This window comes from Asterias amurensis, chromosome 12 (genome assembly GCF_032118995.1).
Source record: "Asterias amurensis chromosome 12, ASM3211899v1".
Taxonomy (NCBI): domain Eukaryota; kingdom Metazoa; phylum Echinodermata; class Asteroidea; order Forcipulatida; family Asteriidae; genus Asterias; species Asterias amurensis.
In genome coordinates this window covers 1,879,657-1,899,524 of record NC_092659.1, presented here as the reverse complement: position 1 = coordinate 1,899,524, position 19,868 = coordinate 1,879,657, and the positions used below count along the sequence as shown (strand labels likewise).

General features: G+C 39.3%; 2 protein-coding genes, 1 long non-coding RNA gene and 1 pseudogene across 4 annotated transcripts in view; 1 reads left to right on the top strand and 3 right to left on the bottom strand.

Moving 5' to 3' along the window:
• LOC139945201 (serpin B6-like) overlaps positions 1–19,612 on the bottom strand; it is a 49,699-nt gene extending 30,087 nt beyond the window's left edge. Inside the window, exons 1-3 of one of the 2 annotated variants that reach the window (XR_011787061.1) lie at positions 19,498–19,612; positions 18,608–18,682; positions 16,369–18,144 (exon numbers count right to left, since the gene is read on the bottom strand). Coding sequence is in view for 1 of the 2 variants with exons in the window: in XM_071942495.1 (XP_071798596.1) it covers positions 16,935–18,119 (1,185 nt within the window). In the remaining variant the exon portion in view is untranslated. Of the gene's footprint in view, positions 1–13,966; positions 18,145–18,607; positions 18,683–19,497 lie in introns of those variants that run through there. The other variant, XM_071942495.1, reaches the window with a different exon arrangement.
• On the bottom strand, positions 155–8,739 carry LOC139945196 (uncharacterized). Its single transcript, XM_071942492.1, has 9 exons — positions 8,610–8,739; positions 8,450–8,519; positions 7,476–7,690; positions 7,078–7,194; positions 5,932–6,130; positions 4,808–4,988; positions 3,747–3,943; positions 2,341–2,504; positions 155–1,832 (listed from the first exon to the last, which is right to left on the bottom strand). Exons 1-9 carry the CDS (start codon positions 8,737–8,739, stop codon positions 1,687–1,689), a joined length of 1,419 nt encoding a protein of 472 aa, XP_071798593.1. The 3' UTR covers positions 155–1,686.
• On the top strand, positions 8,444–10,224 carry LOC139945205 (uncharacterized). The gene is made up of 2 exons (XR_011787062.1): positions 8,444–8,538; positions 8,679–10,224. It is a non-coding gene; the product is annotated as an uncharacterized lncRNA (long non-coding RNA).
• LOC139945197 (leukocyte elastase inhibitor pseudogene) lies at positions 10,370–12,341 on the bottom strand (annotated as a pseudogene).
• Positions 19,613–19,868: the final 256 nt, after the last annotated feature.

Genomic DNA, 19,868 nt, shown 5'->3' with positions numbered 1-19,868 from the left:
ATACTGGTACCCGTGATAATTGGCTATCAAAAGTAGACTTGTACAAGTACTTTATCGTCATCGCTCCGGGATCTTAAAAGGGTGAAGGGGTGGGCGTGGTCTATGAATTCAATGAGGGACAGTGTACTTAAAATATTTACCATGGAAACAAGTAATTTTTTTAATACTTGACTTTTGTTTTAACAAGTGATTCTGAAAGGACTGTTTCAAAGATGATTATCCACCCATGTAATTTTTTAACTAAGTGTCCATTTTTGTTCACTTTAATTTACATCACAATAGAGTTTGAAATAATGTATTTTTACATCATGTATCCATACCTCATTGTGTTAAGACTATGTTAAGCATAATATTGATAAAACCTCAGAAAAGTAACCGACAAATTGAAGATCGGTATATATTAAGAAGACAAAATAAAGTTCTTTTTTCCACAGTTTTGTACAATTTTATTAAGATGACCAATCAATTGAAGTAATATAAATACACATGCACAAAAATGAAGGAAAAAAGTTAGTTTACTGTTCTATTTTCTTCTAAGACTGGTAGACCAGTACTGTTATTACAGAAAACCATAATATTGAACAATCATTTAACAACATTTTATTTTGTTTCTCAATAATGTTGGGTTGATATTAATTATCCCTTTTTTACACAAAACAAATGGCAATATTTGTGATAATAGCTGACATACGAAAATGACACTGCTTCTAATTCTATCCAAACAAGGTACCAAATTGCGTCACATCTGGTTTATTTTGGGTTTTTTTACTCTCTTGAATCAATACAATGTACAACTTTGGTTATGTTAGGAGTATCAATAATAATAGTGGCTTCTTACATAGCGCTCATATTCGACACTCAGTAACGCTCTAGGCGCTTCCAAGTACAAATTATTCCTTAACTAAAAGGAACACGTTGCCTTGGATCGGACGAGTTGGTCTTTGAAAAGCGTTTGTTTCCGTTTGTTATAAAATGTATTTGGTTGAAAAGATGTTATAAAAGTAGAATACATGTACAATGATACACACATTTGCCTCGAAATTGCGTGGTTTTCCTTTTGCTTTGCGAACTAACACAGTCAACCATTTATGGGAGTCAGAAAGTTGACTCCAATAAATGGCCGACAGTTTTTGTCAATGAGGTAAAAGGAAAACCACGCAATTTCGAGTGATACTTGTGTGGATCATTATATTCTACTTTTAAAATAACTTTCTAGTCATATGCATTTTATAACAAGGTTACAAAAACCTTTTCAAAGACCAACTCCGCCGATCCAAGGCAACTTGTTCCTTTATCACCATGTAACAAGGTGCCATGTAACAAGGCATGCTAGCCAATCATATTAGGAACACCGATGCGATCCCATTCTTTTTTTTTTTGATAAATGCACTGGTTAAGTGTCATACTCAAGAACAAAAGTGCTACGACCAGGACTCGAACCCACACCCTGTTGATTAGAAACACCAGAGCTTGTTTTTTAGTTCCCAAAATATTATATAAAGACAACCAAATAACAATGGCTATGTGCAACAAAATTGCCATTTCTGGTTTATTTACTTGATTTCAACCAATATAAATACAAGCGAATAACTTGCACATTCAAATTGGAAATTATATTCTAAGAATACTAATAGCTAGAGGAGTTTTCTTTTAAGAACTGTACAAAAACATTTTTGCTTAATGAGTTTATTTCCAAACATCTAAGATATCCTGAATCACGTCTTGTGAACTTTGAAGGCCAGATTTGAATTCCTTAGGGACGTCTTTCCCTGTACGCCCTGCCTCTGCTCCCAGAAGAGCTCCGAGGGCACCGCCGCGATGACAATTCTCTCCTGATTAAAGAGAAACACAAAAGAACATCTCAGGTCACTGCACCAACAAGTTTCAAGATTGCACTTTAAGGTAAGGTATCTGCTTGGTAACCACTCAAAAATTAATGGCAATAGACCTTAAGGCCGTGTCCGAAACGGCGACTTCGGCTACAGCTATACGGCTAGATCGCGCGCGTCTGCCTATTCTTCAACACTGGTAGACGCGCTAAGCATTGACATCATCCAGCCGCCATCTTTGAGGAAAACGGTGAAAAACAATCAAAACTCACTGATTTATGGATTGGCCAATGAACAACCTCCTTTTGACCTCTAGGTGAGGGCGCCCTACTGAAATGCATCATGTGCATAAGGTCTTAAAAAACATCGCCAGATTATTGGCAATATGTCAACGGTTAGTTTTATTGTAATACATGTATCTATACTTGTATAGGATTAATCGAACAGTTACTAAAACCAAACAGTTTGCATTCCCTTTAAAGGAAACAAAGAAGGATCTTCAATAACTTACCTCCACAATTAGTATTGGTGAGAACGCCTGCTTCAAAGTTATCATGGAACTCATGTGCAACAAAGAAGAGTGAAGTGACTGCCCCTTTAATGTAGCATGCTAATCCAAAGTGTGATACAGCCTCCTGATAGACTCGTAGTCTCCCCTCTGACCCCATTGGATATCTACAGATTAAAGTGACAATCAGCGTAGGATTAATTCATGACACAGATGTTCAAAATTCCAAGCTGAAGACCAGGGCCCAATTTCATGGCTCTGCTTACCGTAAGCACATAATCGACGCTTACGGAAGCAGGGAATTCTGTGCTCACGGCAAGCGTATTTCACGGGTTAGCGGCAGATTTTGGCTTCTGCGCGTGCATACTCCACTTTATTAGGCATTCTACGCTTACAAGGCTAGCGCAGAAATTCGGCGCTTGCACGTAAGCGCGGAATCGCGATCGTAAGCGCAGAATTCGGCAGTAAGCAGAGCCATGAAATTGGGCCCTGTAGAAAACTGCTACATTCTACCATAATATGGTTGAAACATTTACCATTCACACAGAAAATAAAAGACGGCAGTGAAAGAGTAAAATTCTACAAGCATACAATGAATTGGAAAATGCTGTGTTGTAGATCAACAGAAGAACTATAGTGGTAAACTTGCGGGTACAACCAGGGCCCAATTTCATAGAGCTGCTAAGCACAAAAATTTGCTTAGCATGAAATTCTTCCTTGATTAAAACAGGATTACCAACCAAATTTCCATTTTTTGCATATTGTTTGTTACTGGTATTCAGCTGTTGTTTGCTTATCCTGAAAATCATGTGGAAATTTGGTTGGTAATCCTGTTTTTAGCAAGGAAGAAATTTCATGCTAAGCAAATTTTTGTGCTTAGCATCTCTATAAAATTGGGCCCAGGTATAAAACTCTTTTAGGGGAGAAGATCCGGTGTGGTCTCAACGTTTTGAACAGTTTACTCCGCTCCGCTAACCCTAACCCTCCGCTCATACATTCTTCTGAAGACACTACCACACGGGTTATTCTCAGAGCCAGGGCTTCTTCCAAATGAGTTAATATACAATAGTTGTACCCTAAAAGGCAGTGGACACTCTTGGTAATTACTCAAAATAATTTAAAACCTTTCTTGATTGTGAGTAATGGGGAGAGATTGATAGTATAAAACATTGTGAGAAACGGCTCCCTCTGAAGTAACAAAGTTTTTGAGAAAGAATTAATTTTCCACGAATTTGATTTCGAGACCTCAAGTTTAGCATCAAGAATCTGAAAGCACACAACTTTGAGTGACAAGGGTGTTTTTTTCTTTCATAGTTATCTCGCAACTCCGACGACCAATCAAGCTAAAATTTTCACAGGTTTGAGCAATTTGCAATCAGCTTATTCTATTTTCTCATTTCGATACTTACTTGGCTGCTGTCTTTGAATACTTCTGAGCTCTTTTCCACGTGGAGCTTCCTCCTAGCACGGAGGACTCCAATGCTCTTTGGGCCTCGTCTTTAAGACTGGCTCCATTTAAGACGTTATGGAGTACATTGGAGTATAGCTCCACGAATGGGATGAGACTTCTTGAGCAATGGGTCAAGGAAACCAATCGTACTGCGTACTGAAAGGATACATGAGTCTTATATTATGAAAGCACTGGGATATAACAAAAGTTAGGGTTATAGATTTTTTTTTTTTCAACGCAATGCTGATTAAAGCCATTGAACCCTTTCGGTAAACAATGTTGTCCAAGGCCCACACTTTGTATACCACAACTTCTATATCAAATAACAAACCTGTGAAAATTTAGGCTCAATCGGTCATCGGAGTCGGGAGAAAACAACGGAAAAACCCACCCTTGTTTCCGCGCGTTTCGCCATGTCATGACATGTGTTTAAAATAAATCCGTAATTCTCGTTAACGAGAATTTATATTGTTTTGCTGTTTTCTCAAAAAGTAAAGCAATTCATGGAATAATATTTCAAGAGAAGTCTTTCACCATTGCCTTCTGTAAACCCTGCAAGTTATTTGTAAAACTGTGAACTTTTATTTTTTTTCTGAACCGAAAGGGTCCAATGGCTTTAAGGACAAGTTATAAAGAAAGATACAAATAAAAGTAACATGATTTGAAAGTATCAGCTGAATACAGTGTCTAGTTGTTGTGACTGAAAACAACAAAAAACAGTCACAATATTTTCACAAGAACGTCAAATCAATCCAATTACTGAGATGAAAGCGAATACCAATTGCATCGCTAGCATCAACATTCGCGACCGAACGCCAACCCCCGCAAAAGCTCCAATATAAATTGTCGTTTTCTTCACAGAAGTGGCCCTTGTTATAGGGAAATTGCTGTTCCTCTTCAAGCGCGAAGTTCCAGGCCTTTTTTTTGTTTTGCATTTATACCATAGGTCCTTTTAGTTGGTAAGCAGTTTGCATTAGCTAATTCTGTTTTCGTACAACAAAAATTGAAACATACAAGTACCTTGACTGCGTCTGAGCTGTTCATATTTGCACAATGCATGACGACAGGGATCGGCATAATCAATGCTCCGATGCTGTCAATATTATGGTCAATGTGACCGGACTGCAACCTCTTATCTCTTTCATCGGCAAACTTCAACACTTCTTCCGCTTCCACTGGGGAACCTGCCTCCAACCAATCCCTGTATATATCACAGATGAGAAATACAACAATGAAATTTATGCTTCTTGGTTTTGATGTAAAACCAGGGCCCAATTTCATAGAGCTGCTTAGCACGAATATTTGCTTAGCATGAAATTTCTTCCTTGATAAAAACAGGATTACCAACCGAATTTCCATTTTGTTGCATTTCCTAGTTACTGGTATTCAGCTGTTGTATGGTTATCTTGAAAATCACATAGAACATTTCATGCTCAGCAAATTTTTGTGCTTAGCAGCTCTATGAAATTGGGCCCAGGTCTGAGGTCATCAGGCAACGGGCTCTTTGTTCCTCGGACCCGCTTAGCCAGCTACAGGGACAGGGCCTTTTCCAGTATTGCCCCACGGCTCTTGAACAGCTTAACCGTTCGCATCAGAGAAACACCTCACTCTTCCAGCGGCAATTTACAACACATCTTTTCCAGCAGGCCTTTTCATGAACTTGTTTTTTTTCCTTTCAGACCGGCGCCTTTGAATGTTTCACAGAAAAAGCGCTCCTTATAAGTGCTGTTTTATTATCATCATTCATGCATCTCGCTATTTGTATCTTATATGATATTAGTTATTCAGTTGATGCGGAGCATCTCGGATGAGGGGCCTCCAAACACGTTGGTCCTCCATTGCTGTACGCAGCTCCTCCCGACGCAACCCAGAGTCCCGACTCAAGGTGTCCACATAGGTGGTTTGTGGTCTGCCATGGGAACAGTGACCCCGAGTAGGGGCCCAAAGCACCAGCCAGCTCACTGCAACTTCAACATGTCCGAGGCAGTGACCTGTTACATTAATTATGGTTTTACCCATATACACCGATTTTGTATTGCTCTCCATTGCTCCTTACCAAGTGTGTTTTTGTATGCTAACATATTATGAGAGTAAATTACCAATTAGTGTACACTAAACCAAAAAAAGTGAGATTTTATTCTTACCTGAAGAACTCCCTGTGGTAAGACTCTGCGTAGGTATCGCTGTGCGATCCTGGAGTTGTCATAAACTTGACATAAGCAGCTAGCACCATGCTTAGCGCACTGTCATCCATCGTCGGTTCCTCGTTGTATAAACTGGATAGTGTGAGGGCAGTTTGACCAGCAACGCACGCATTCAAAGTGCTGTCACCTGCTTTCATGCCTGGTAAAAAAAAAAAATTTTTATTCAAGTTTAGAAGAAATTATCCACACTGTACTTTTAACCCATTAACTTTGGTAACACTTTCCAGTGGGTTGAACCATCATTTGAAATCATTGTACTATATGTATGGGTTTGGTATGGTGGCACAACTGTGCATAGAACTTTGGGGTATACAGGGAATACCAATTTTATAATAAGTAGGATTTGAAACTTTGCATGGTGGAGATAAGATATAGAAGAGTTTGCGGTAACACCATGTAATAACAATCTCTAAATGAGTTGGGGTGGTTCTGAAAACAACCGTTGGGTTAACTCGACGTCTCGATCAGTATGCTCTGATCGTCTTCTGGAGAACTCGACGTTCCGATCAGTATGCTCTGATCGTCTTCTGGAGAACTCGACGTTCCGATCAGTATGCTCTGATCCTCTTCTGGAGAACTCGACGTTCCGATCAGTATGCTCTGATCCTCTTCTGGAGAACTCGACGTTTCGATCAGTATGCTCTGATCGTCTTCTGGAGAACTCTCCAGAAGACGATCAGATTATACTGATCGAAACGTCGAGTTAACCCAACGGTTCTTTTCAGAACCACCCCAACTCATTTAGAGATTGTTATTACATGGTGTTACTGCAAACTCTTCTATAAATTTTATAATATAAAATTGTAGTACATCTATCATTTGAAACCATTGGATGATATTGATGGTCAGAGAGTAGGAGGGTTGACTGTGTACTTTGTACATGTATTTACCACCATCAGAGAATCCCGAGATCCGTCGGCTGATAAAAACCTCTCACTCAACTACTACTATTTACCACAGGATATCGTGTTGAGACTTGAGAGTGGTATCATTCCAAACCACAGGCAGGTCTGAATGGTCAGTTTGTGACTAGTCCCCAGATTTGTAACAAAGCATCTTTGCAATGATCACGCTAAGCTTGCTTACCTTGGTGATAATGAACTGATCTACTCCTACTCTGCCAGAATTTCAGTTTATCGTGTAGTATCACTGAGCCAATCACAGTGTCAGGACGATTTCCGAATGTATTACGTCCGGCCCCACCTTTGTTAAAATAAGAACAGAAAATCATTAATTTAATTTCTTAAAATATTTTGTGCAATTATTTCAGTTTATAGAATAGTTTTGTGCTGTTTCAGATCGCCATAATCAGTGTTTCAAGTATCTAAAAATTGTTTTACTTATTTTATGCTATATTTGTAGATTATTTTTTGACAATTTAACAGTCTACAAATTCTTGATATTTATGAGGTAATTCAATACATTCCACTAAAGATGTGACATGAGTAACAAAGTAATGTCACTAAGGGTTCAATTGATCTTACCGACAGCGGAGATGGTTAGAATACTTGAGGGATGTTTTGACTTGGGGGCGACAAATCCTTTCAACCACTGCCCATAATCTTGCTTGATGTCGTCTGGGTCGTAGTACCAATGGACCGGCATACTCAATGAGTCACCAGTGAAAAGGCCCCATAGCGACTCACTCCGAGCTTTCTTCACCGATGATGAACAAGACATGACTGGGTCTGCTGAATGGCTGAAAACAAAATAAGTGAGAATTTTAGTGAGTCACAATTTGTGCCTTTTCCTGCTAAATTCAACAACTTGTCAACCCTATTTCAGCTTCTTAACTGCAAAATTATAAAATTTTGACATTTTTTATTTTCAAACTTCCATAATTGCTACCCCCCACAATAGTTCCTAGAAGTACCCCCCCCCCCCCCACACACACCAAAGAAAAAAGAAAAGAAGAAGCTATCATTTGATAGTACTAGAACTAGTAAAGTAATACAGTGTCAGTAGTAGTAAGTACTACTACTGTATTACTTTACTAGTTCGATTTTATTTCATAATAATGTGGTAAATGAAATAGTGACAATGACAATCTGTTTTTTTATTTAATTTTAAAATAATTATTTTCATTAATTTAGTATCCCATAAATCAACAGCATCATTAAAATTATTGGGAAGTTCAGAAATCAACAGCAATAATTATTGGAATATTGGGAAGTTCAGTCTGGGCTCTGAATTAAATGAAAAAACAGAATGTCATTGTTTTTTTATTGTTAATATTTCATTTACCATCAGAATATCAAAGATTAAAGAAAATGTCAAGATAATAAAATAAAACAATGCAACAAGCTACAGTCACATTTTGACAGCATAAAACTAAAACACATTTCAAAATAACTTGCCGCGTCCACGGTGCAGTTTCACATTGTTTATTTTTGTTTATGGCGTTTCCTTTTATTTAGTTAGAAAAACATTTGCAACACGAATCAGCGTATGTACTCACCCCCAAAATGATCCCGAACCGGACTGGAAACAACGTCTCAACGTCGTCAGGCACAATCCCGCTAAACCAACTGCGACAATTCGTGAGAGGTTTAGGAAAAGTTTCCGTATGGCGCCACCACTTTTTCATTCGAAATAAAATAATATAGTATCTAATTTACCTGATTGATATATCCCTTTTTGTAAAAATGAGTGAAAAGGTGGTGGCGCCATACGGAAAGTTATCCGAGGTTTATCCCTCTCATGCCTTAGCACCTCCCGTAACGTTTTGGGACACGAAATATATAACATCTTGTTGAATAACAGGCAGCTTTTATAACGCTGATTCAGACTTGCATAACTTTTTTTTTTTCAGGATTTCGGATTTCAGGTCACGTACTTTGTGTTGGCCAAAGTTCATCGAGTGGTGGCAGCAGAACATGCGGTGGACCGCCAAAAACTTTGAAAGGATGGCTACACATAATTCCAAACAAACACTCAACTCTCAAGTCTCTAAAAGACTGAAGCTGCTTGAAAACCAATCAAATTTTTGAAAAACTAAACTTCATATTTCTTTTACATTTTTGGCAGGTTAGCCGTTCAGAATAGTATGTGCTATAATTCACTTCAGAAAGTAACACCCGCCAAAAAAGCACGCGTGCTTTCCATCCGGGTGTCATAATTATTATCCGAGCCATTATTACAGGGAAAAAAATCTGTGCCCCGGAGAGTGTCCCGATACGGAAATTCGCAACATGGGGTAATAATTAAAGGAGTTCAAAAGAGGGTTTGATAACTTGGCAACAATGCCCTTCCATGAATGTCATGTTTAATCTTCAGTGCTTTATGGTTGAGATTGTAAAGAATTAGATGAAAGGTTGAAAAATTAGCCAGGTTAGAGACCGGTTTCATGGGCGATTTTTTAAGGCGAATTTGTCCACCACCTCCGACGATGAAGAATAAATGAATGAATAATGGATGCACGCTTAATTGGCAGGACTCAGTTTTAAAAATGTGACGTCATGGACGCATGAACAATCAAATCACAGTATGCTAATGAGCGGACACTTTTTTGGCATGACACCGGGTCTATCTATTGTGACCTTTTCTGCTTTGGTTCCTCTGTGGAAAAGAATCACCGGGAACCATAGCCCAATCATCAGTGTGATCTTTACTGTAAAATTGTCTAATTCTTCATTAAAAGAAATGAATGCGTTAACATGATCGTCCTATGTTATGCACACCCTTCAAAATAAAACTCTTCAATATACAATTGTTTAAAATGAGAAATGTTAAAGATTAAAATGAAAAATATATAAACTTTGTCTTAATGCTGCAGCTTGTTTCACCTTCTATTTGATTGTTATACCTTCCGCCCGGGTAGTAGTTAATAAAGCAGGACAGTTCTTTTCAGAACTGAGAAGTCTCCCGAAGTCTCCCGAACATCCGATAAATCTACTACGCGGTAGTAGAATAAGGAAAGACAGTTCTCTAAGAACAAACTCAACACGGCAAGTAGATAAACACATGGTGTTATACCGCAAACCATTGACACCTCACCATGCAATGCCTCAAATCATTTATACTTTTCAGACAAAAAAAAGGGAGGAAATGGGCGATCACACTTCACTTTTGATTTTGTACAGTGTTTTCTTATACACAACGATAAAGAGAAAATCAGCTGATCAGCTGAAAAGTTGCATACTTGAATTTTCACCACGGTGAGAGAAGATTATTTTGACAGCAATCAAACAGTCTTCCAGATAGTCGAGATTGTTTTTCACCATTCAAGGAACGGACCCATGAACATTTTATGCACGGATGTAGTCAGGTATTTGAAACAATAATTATTACATTCACATTAGACTAAGGCACGTTTGTGTACGAGTCAACGGGGAAATCCCTTGAGACAGCGGACCAGTCTATCTTGTAAAAATCCGGCGGATAAACCAACTTGCCCTGGACGCTGAAACTTTAAATAATGTTACCGAAGCGATTCGCTTAAAAGCAAGTTTAAAATATAGCTTAATTAGCCCAGTTGATAACTGGCGGTGTAAAGGACAAGACACTATAGAGTTAAATGAAGCAACAGTTCATATGTTGGCACAAAATAGAAGAAATATGAGGCAAGAAAGATGTGAGTTTAAAGTTCCACATGGATGGAGTTGTTTGCAGCTGGCTTCCGGTAATGTCCCATGAAGATGATGGTCTTCGTCTCTGCATCCATGATGAAAAAGAGGAAAGGATGGTCGGCTCTAAACTCAGGGGTCAGATCAATTGACCTCTTCATCATGGTCACCGCAGTAGCTGCAGCAGCTTCACTCCCCTCCTCATTGACCTCAAGGAAGGCCTTATGTATGACCTTTGACACGAACAGTCCCTTTTCTCCTGTGATGCCTGACAAGTCGGCGTTCATGGGGTGAAATAAATCTCGCATCCCCATGTCTGCCAAGACGTCGTTCATGACGATGGTTTCTTCCAGTTTGAACTTTGGAAGCGTCACCGAAACAGTCATGTTCCTCATGGTGCTCAAGAGATTTCTGAGTGTCTCTTGCGTGAGATGAGTTTGTAATCTTCCCAACCCGCCTATCTCGTCTGGTAGGATGACTACCATGTTCATGTGGTTGCCGACATAGGGAAGCTCGACAATCTTACAACGTAGGGTGGTGTCCATACCAAAGAAGAAGTATGACTTCCGGTTCATCATGGACACCTGGACGTCATCAGTCTCCGAGACGTAGAACTCTCCTTCGTAAGTCTTTTTGGGGTCGAATTGCTTTGCCCAGTCTGCTTTAAAGTAAATTGCGTTGACGAGAACGAGTTGCGTCATGGGATGGACGGAACCAGCGGGGAGAAGGTCCCGGATCTTACGGTTAGTCTCCTTCTCAACCCACGCATTGATGAATCGACGTGCACCCTCAACGTCCTTGACGAAATCAAGAGTGGACACGTCGCTGTCGTAATGCTCGTTCGTGTCCGAGAGGAACTGCTGAGTCAGAAACACATCCTTGTGGCCGAATATGCGGTTGGCTTTGTTCAGGGTGTACTTCTCGGCACTCTTGCCGAAGATGGCGGTGTTGAGCTGGGCAAATGAGGAATGCAGATCCGACATTTCGACGGCGTCGAATTTCAGGACTTCGCCCATCTGGTGTGCGGTGTTTCCGCGTGCGCCCAACAGAGTCATAGCTAGAGCTGTTGAGATGCTGATTGGGGAAAAGAAGATGTTGTCTTGGCCTGAATTCATGGCGTGAGTTTGGTAGAGATGCAGTGCGAAGTCATTGGAGGCTTTTGCAACACGATCTGTGTTGGACACCGAATCAGAATTACCCAGCGATGTGGCAAGAAGAAGAAGAAGAAGAGTTGTTGTATAAACTAAAACTGTCAGTTTCGTGATGGTGGCAGTTGCCATGTTGACTGCATCCAAACGCTGGTCCTTATTGCTTCCTTGTCTGAGTGAAATCCACATCAAGAATTCTTTGGCTGAAATCGAATAAAAAATTGAAATTATGTTTTGTTTTGAAATGTAATGATTAGCGTGACGAGAGAAGCATATCCGGGCCAAGGTGTACAAAATTATTTGGGGTTGAACAACGAAAAAATAACTAAAGTGGGACTCGAACCAACGACCTCCAGGTAACCATGCCGTCGCTCTACCAACTGAGCTATCTAGCACTTTGTTGGTGGTCTCCCTTGATGTTGTTCGGGTACCAGTCAGCGACAGTCACCCAAATAGGATTTTAAAAAAGCAAAAACAAGTTTTGATTTAAATAGTTCTTCACAATTGTTGTGAAAAACAAAATCTAAAAGACTTGACAAAACTAACATGATATGAAAACAATTTCGGGTTGTAATGGTCGAAATAGTTGTGATGTGACCCACCTCGGGTACTAAAGTAGTGTTGAAACCAAAAAGGTTCTTTTCGTCGGAACAACCCCAACTCATTTAGAGATAGTCATTACATGATGTGACCGCAAACCTTTCCATAATAGTCGTATACATTTGGTGACACAAAACACAGACAGTACCATGTCTCATAAACATGTTCCTTTATCATGTCATTATGTACGGACTGGCAAGTACAAGGTTCGTCTGTTCGTTATTTTGAGTTTTACATTGACAATAGAGAGAGATAAGGCTGCCAATAAAGTGATTGCCTGTGATATTTTTTTTCACAGGACTCGGGAAAGTACTGAGTATACAGTGCTAACACACATCGGTGTATGGGTAAAAACCAAAATTAATATTCTTTATCCCCGATGCAAATTTAACATCTATTATATCGTTGCGGTACCCGCTGCCAAAACATAGGATTCGAACTGCCTCTAGCTGCCGGGCAACCTCGGTAGTCTAGTTGGTAAGACACTGCTCTAGAACTGCAAGGGTCGTGGGTTCGAATACCACCCGAGTAACATGCCTGTGATATTTTTTCACAGGACTCGGGAAAGTACTGAGTATACAGTGCTAACACACATCGGTGTATGGGTAAAAACAAAATTAATATTCTTTATCCCCGATGAAAATTTAACATCTATTATAAACGTGAATACCACACACGGGACATGGGGAAAGGCACATGTTGAAGGCATGGAGTCGGGTGGAGTCGTGTGGGAATACACATTATGTTTTACAAAAATACAATCAATGATAATGGTAGTTTGTGACAACACCCACGATCTCACTTTCAGGCCTATACTTTATGGAGGCAGCGAAGGCATTCGCCTCCATGCCCCCTGGTGATTGCCTTTGTGCCCTTGAAATGTACTATTTTCTTTATAGAGTGCCCTTTACCAACGGGAGAAAATGCATCGGTGCCCTTGCCCTTTCATAAACGAAGTACTCCTCTACCAACGGGAGAAATGCCTTGGTGCCATTGCCCTTTCATAAACGAAGTACTCCTCTACCAACGGGAGAAATGCCTTGGTGCCCTTGCCCTTTCATAAACGAAGTACTCCTCTACCAACGGGAGAAATGCCTTGGTGGCCTTGCCCTTTCATAAACGAAGTACTCCTCTACCAACGGGAGAAATGCCTTGGTGCCCTTGCATAAAACAAAGCACTACTACAGGACTGCACTAAAATGTTTTGGCTGCAATTCTCCACCTGTGTCTGTTGGATGGAGGGGGGGGGGGGGGGCAATATTGTCCGTATGACTCGAAAACAATCGACTGTACAAAAAAAAAATCCAAAAAAAATCAACTTGATTATCAAAGTTGGCACCAAGTTTAGTGTACGTTTCTTGCTAAATTGTCCTACAAAATGGTATTACCTTGACAAAAACCGAACGATGACCCTACCTTTGTAGAAAAAATATAATATCATATTATGCTCTTGAAACATCCCTCTTATTTCCCCGTGCTAGTGAAAACAGATATAGAGATGCAGTCGATTGTTACAAAATTTAATTAACACATGTCTATTCAATGAAATAAAAAAACTCAATCAACTTGTAGCGCAATAGATCTCAATTAATTATTTTGCTGGCTGTGTCGATTTTACGAGGCGAAAAGAAAATGTATGTTTGTGTATTCAACAAGAAAGAGGACAACAGCCGTAAAATATTTCTATATAATTTCAACGTTCTTTATTCTAAACACTTTTTGTTAAATCATCATGTTGCATTAACAATAAATTAATAAATAATTACAGGTTATTTTTTTTTACAATTAAAACCCGGTGTCCCCCGTTCACGCACATATGCAGCGGTTGAACAAAGCTGTACATTTTGCGAGTCAACAGAGCCCGATGGCATGGCTCTCTACTTACCGTAAGCAAATAATCAGCGCTTAGCTGGGAACATTTGCTTGTGCTCGTAAGTACTCCAGGGTCCAAGTTGATAAAGCTGTTAAGCATAAAATACTGCTTGACAATTTAATCGGCTAAACAAATTTAGTGTGTGGTACCATGGCATCAAGTCACAAACTTAATATAACTTTGGCTGTTGTGGACACCAGACACTATTGGTAACTCAACTCAATGCACAAAATAACAAACCCGTGAAAATTTGAGCTCAATCGGTCGTAATAATGAAAGAAAAAACAACCTTGTCACACGCAGTTGTGTGCTTTCAGATGCTTGATTTCGAGACCTCAAATTCTAAATCTGAGGTCTCGAAATCAAATTCGTGGAAAATTACTTCTTTCTCGAAAACTACATAACTTCAGAGGGAGCCGTTTCTCACAATGTTTTATACTACCAACCTCTCCCCATCACTCGTTACCAAGAAAGGTTTTATGCTAATAACTACTTTGAGTAGTGTCCACTGCCTTTAACCTTTATCTGCTAAGCAAAACTGTTCATGCTCTATGAAATCGGGCCCGGTTACTAGGCATTCTTCTTTTACAGAAAGCGCAGAATTTTGGTGTTTGCCTTGTGAGGAAAGATTGGTGACAGCAAGCTCAGAATTCGGCGGTAAGCAAAGCCATAAAATTTTGCACACGGAGTATTGAACACGCAGCGTCGCATTGTACGGTATGTTAACACCCTACTTATAACACACTACTTATAACACACATGGTCATTATTTTACTCACAAATAATTTCATCCAATAATCAAATTTACATTATACCTCTGCCCCAGATTCACAGTCCATTCCATTTGCATAATAAACAAAGATCTTGTTTACTCTAATTCATATTGTACATCCTTTTATGGAAAAGCCTAACACAAAATAGCTCGGGAGCGCATGTTGTCATCACATAAACTAAATAAGTTTCTCTCACTGTGTACATACGATAACTTTAAGTGTACGTACACGATAATTATCGTGTATGCACACAATAAGAGAGTTTTTGTGTTCATATGGCGGCAACTTGCTTCCGTAGAAATAGAACTACATGTATTCTAAAACAATATTTCTTGCTGAGCAGTGGGCATTACTCAATTCTGCACACAACTAAGATAATAGTTTGGTACCTAAACAATTAAGTTGAATAATAAAGCAAAACCATAAAATTCCACAAGCTTGACTTTCAAAATCGTTGAGCCAGAGCATGGCCAGAGCAAGAGGGTCGGGAAATTAACAAGGTCAGAAAAAAGGTGTTAACTTGCTTCGAGTGAAATATATTATTCTACTCACATTTTCTGCAGAACAAATTGTGATTCTAATTCTGAAAACGAGGGTATGCTTATTTTAATTAATATAATGGTCTGATTTTGCAACAAAAATTTCAGAAATTCAAATACTTATCAAGCACCATTACATGTTATAAAATTATTTAATTATTTGAAGAAAAATGGAGTCATGATTCTCATTATTGTTCATACTAATTTAACGAGAATAACATGATGCAGTGCTACTATAAGTAATATTTCATTGTTTTAAGTTTATACTTTAAAATTGACCACCAATTCATTTTCCTTTCACAAATTGACTACTTTTACTACTTATTTTATTATCTTTCTGAATGAAACCAGGGAACCGGAAAAAGTGACTGTGACCGAGTAGGCCTTTACTTATAGACACGTGGTTAAATGTCTGTCGCAGCGATAGCAAAACAACTCTCCAAAACGATATCTTGCAAGACTGCTGCTCTTTGTGAGTTCTGCTCTCACAACTACTGCTATCCTGTTTAAAGACAGTGGACACTAATGGTAATTGTCAAAGACCAGTCTTCTCACTTAGTGTATCTCAACATATGCATAAAATATTAAACCTGTGAAAATTTGAACTCAATTGGTAGTCGAAGTTGCGAGAGAATAATGGAAGAAAAAAAACACTTGTCACATGAAGTCGTGTGCTTTCAGATGCTTGATTTCAAGACCTCAAAATCTTATTCTGAGGTCTCGAAATTAAATTCGTGGAAAATTACTTCTTTCTCGAAAACTACGTTACTTCAGAGGGAGCCGTTTCTCACAATGTTTTATACTATCAACCTCTCCCCATTACTTGTTAAGGTTTTATGCTAATAATTATTGTGAGTAGTTACCAATGGTGTCCACTGCCTTTAATGAGAGCAGTTTTTAAAGCAGTGTTCTCTTGCAGAGCAGCAGTCTCGCGAGACTAGTTACGAGAGAGCCATTTTGCTATCTCACCACGCGACAGACATTTAACGACTTAATTGTACACAAGTCTACTGTAGGCCTGAAGATACCTGTGTTGAGGAAGATGATGAAGATGATGAAGAAAATTTTGAGTTTTAGATTGTAGGAGTGAACAAAATTACTCTTTCTCTGTGCTGTACACGAAAATGAAAGGCCCTACAGGACTAGGAAAAACCATGCAATCTGCTTGATACATAGACTTGATTCAGGCCCCTACATGTAAGCATATCACGCCAATTTACTATAAAACAACACGTAGCATAGCCTAGTACAGGGCGCACTCGCCGTCAAAATGTGGTCCAGAGAACAGGTTGGGGAATGCAGATCATCACAAAACAGTAGTTTTCTGGGGATGGCACTGGATTGGGACTTGAGTTAAGTCTAGGGTCCATAGAGAGGACAGGCAGGAACAAACCAATGAGCCAACCAGAACCAAAGTGGACTGAGTTTTTTTCCTTTTTGATGATCTACTTTTGGCTTGGGTCACACAACTGTCCCATGAACAGAATTGCTTCAGATTTATTATCACGGATTAAAACCAAGAAAGGATGATCCGCTTTGATCACAATGGGTCTCATCGGCATGCAACGAAACATCATCTTCACAGCCGTGGCAGCGGCTGCCTCACTACCTTCCTCATTCACCTCCAGGAAAGCCTTGTGGATGACGGTAGAAATAAAGAGATCTTTACCTCCCGTCATCCCAGAGAAGTCGGCCTGATGCAAATCAAATGGGTCAGTCATACCCATTGCCTCCAAGACATCATTTAAGACAAAGTCCTGTTGCAGGGTAAACTTGGGCAAGGACAGGATGACTTCTGGAGGAGGACTGAAGCGTGTTTGGCTTATCCATTGCTCCAACTTCTCATGACTCAGCTCCTTGAGAACCCCACCCAGGCCCTCTACCTCATCGGGGAGCACAATGAACATACTAACTTCCTTCTTGATGTAAGGAAGCTCAATAATTGAACACTTCGCTGATGGATCATGGCTACACGGAAACTTCTTCTTCTGATGCATCATCGGAACACTTACTTCTTTACTTCCTGTCACGTGGAATTTTTCCTCAGACGTAGTGCTAGTCTGAAACTTCTCAGCCCAATCTCCTTTGAAGTAGATCGCATTGACGAGCACCAGACGAGTCATGGCATCAAGTGATCCTTCTGCCAGTAAGTCTTTGATCCGACTCTCTGTCTGTTTCTCAACCCATCCATTGATGAAAGTACGAGATCCTTCCGCATCCCCAACGAAGTCAAGCATCTCCATCTCAGCTCCGTAATACTTCTTAGTCTCGTCTCTAAACGCTTGGAGAAGCTCGTAGTTCTTCTGACCGAACAGTCTGTTGGCAGCCTTCAAGGTGTAAGGAGCATCCGCTCGGTTGATCAGATCGCTGAGCTCAGCAAATGACTGATGGAGCTTGGACTCCTCCTCCAAGGCGTTGAATTGAAGCACTTGACTCATCTGACTTGAAGTGTTGCCACGGGCTCCTAGATACGTCATGGCCAATGCAGTAGAGATGCTCATTGGAGAAAAGAAGATGTTTCCAGAAGATCCTTTCTGAGCCAACACCTGAAACAGGTCGGAGGCAAAGATGTTGATAGCCTTAGCAGCTTTCTGAGCCTGGCTCATATCTTTTGAACTTTCAGTTGCCATATTTGTTGAGATGATTGAACCAAATCTGAAAATAAGACAACAAATGAATGATTTATTATGTAAAACATCTCATCAAAGACTGATTTTGACTTGAGTTAAAGTCCTCACTGCTAAAAAAAAACAGCTAAATGTTTAACTTACTTTCAATGTATATTTCCACGCAAGATAAAAAGATTATAATTGTGATCTAAACTGAATTCAGAACAAAACTTTCAAGTTCAACACCTTTTAATAGCGACTTATCTATGAAAAAATAGCCAAATGAACAGAACATGAACCAATCCAAAGCTCATAAATAGACTACAAGCTAAAAGTTAATGGTAAATTATTGCATTGCTTCTCAGTGAACTGAACCATTTACTAACAAAAAATAGGTGTTGTCTGTTTCCCTATAAATTGAACTTCGGACTTTATTATGGCTATATGTGTCTGGTTTTGAGTATTTATCTAAACAGGACATTCCAATAAACCACTAAAGAACCACTCACCTGTGACAGGCTCGGAGTAAAACTCAGTCCAGATGACTTTTGACGGTGAATAGTGGTTCACAACACAGACGCAATCTGCCATTAAATATAATAACTTCATGCTGGGAATTGTAATTTAAAGTTAACAAAATCTTTCACTGGCTGAATTGGAATTTGTACATGTGTTTTGGAGATTTTTTTTTTAAAGGAGTGTTTTATAAATATTTTTAAACTAAGATCATTTATTATTATTATTATTATTATTATTATTATTTATTCGGCCAGTGTCAAAAACAAATACATACAAGTAAAACAAGGATAATAAGACTTCAAAAAAGGTAACTAGAGGAGCGGGATTAGACAAAAGGGTACAGGACAGGTACGGGATGTGGAGGAAGGAAGAGGAGGGGACAACAATCCATTCTAAGACGGCCAGGATAAACAAAAGCGTACTACTACACTATGACTCAAAAGCCTGCTTATCCAATCCTCGAATGGGTATAAATAAAAAAAATCACTACAAAAGTGAAACAGTTTATGAACTTTACAGTCATTTTGTCTCTGGACTCTGCTGCTCCTTGATTTGAACTACTTTTTAGATTGATTTGGTGCATTACAACCGTCACGTACGAAATTCACCAGCAACAAAGCTGTCTCCACGTGTAAAGTCAACACGACCAAAACCACACTGCATACAATTGTTATTACAAGTATACGCCTATAATGGCTACAGCATAACAGATTTTTCTGCAACCAATTTGCATGCAAAACCCTAGCCCGTTTACCCGGAAGTGCCACTGTCTTTGCAAGATTTCATTTCTAGTTCCACAAACCCAGGCATACTCGTTTACAAATAATGTTAACAATAAGGCAAACTCAAGGATTATTCTATAATGAAAAGGTGTACGTACCTTTTTTCCTTCCACACCTGCAAATGCGACCTTTGGTTGGGCAATATAAAAGCGAAACTGCATGGGTAGTTTATGTGGTACGATAAAGTGCACGAAATAAATCAGGCGAAGCGGAAAGAGGTGTACAGTTGTAAACATTATAGCGCCCTCTTTTGATTTCTTTTTTAACAGGACTGTACTTTCGCGACGTTTATGTCTGTACGTGGGTCTTAGAGCTCTTTAGCATTATTTTACCCCATGGCTCTGGCTGGAAGGAAAAAAATAAAAATCAATTTATATAGCTCTATGCTGAGCGTATGTATCCCGGGAAAATGGTACACTTAGAAAAATACTGAATAAAAGAATGTAAAAAAAAAAACCACTATAACTGT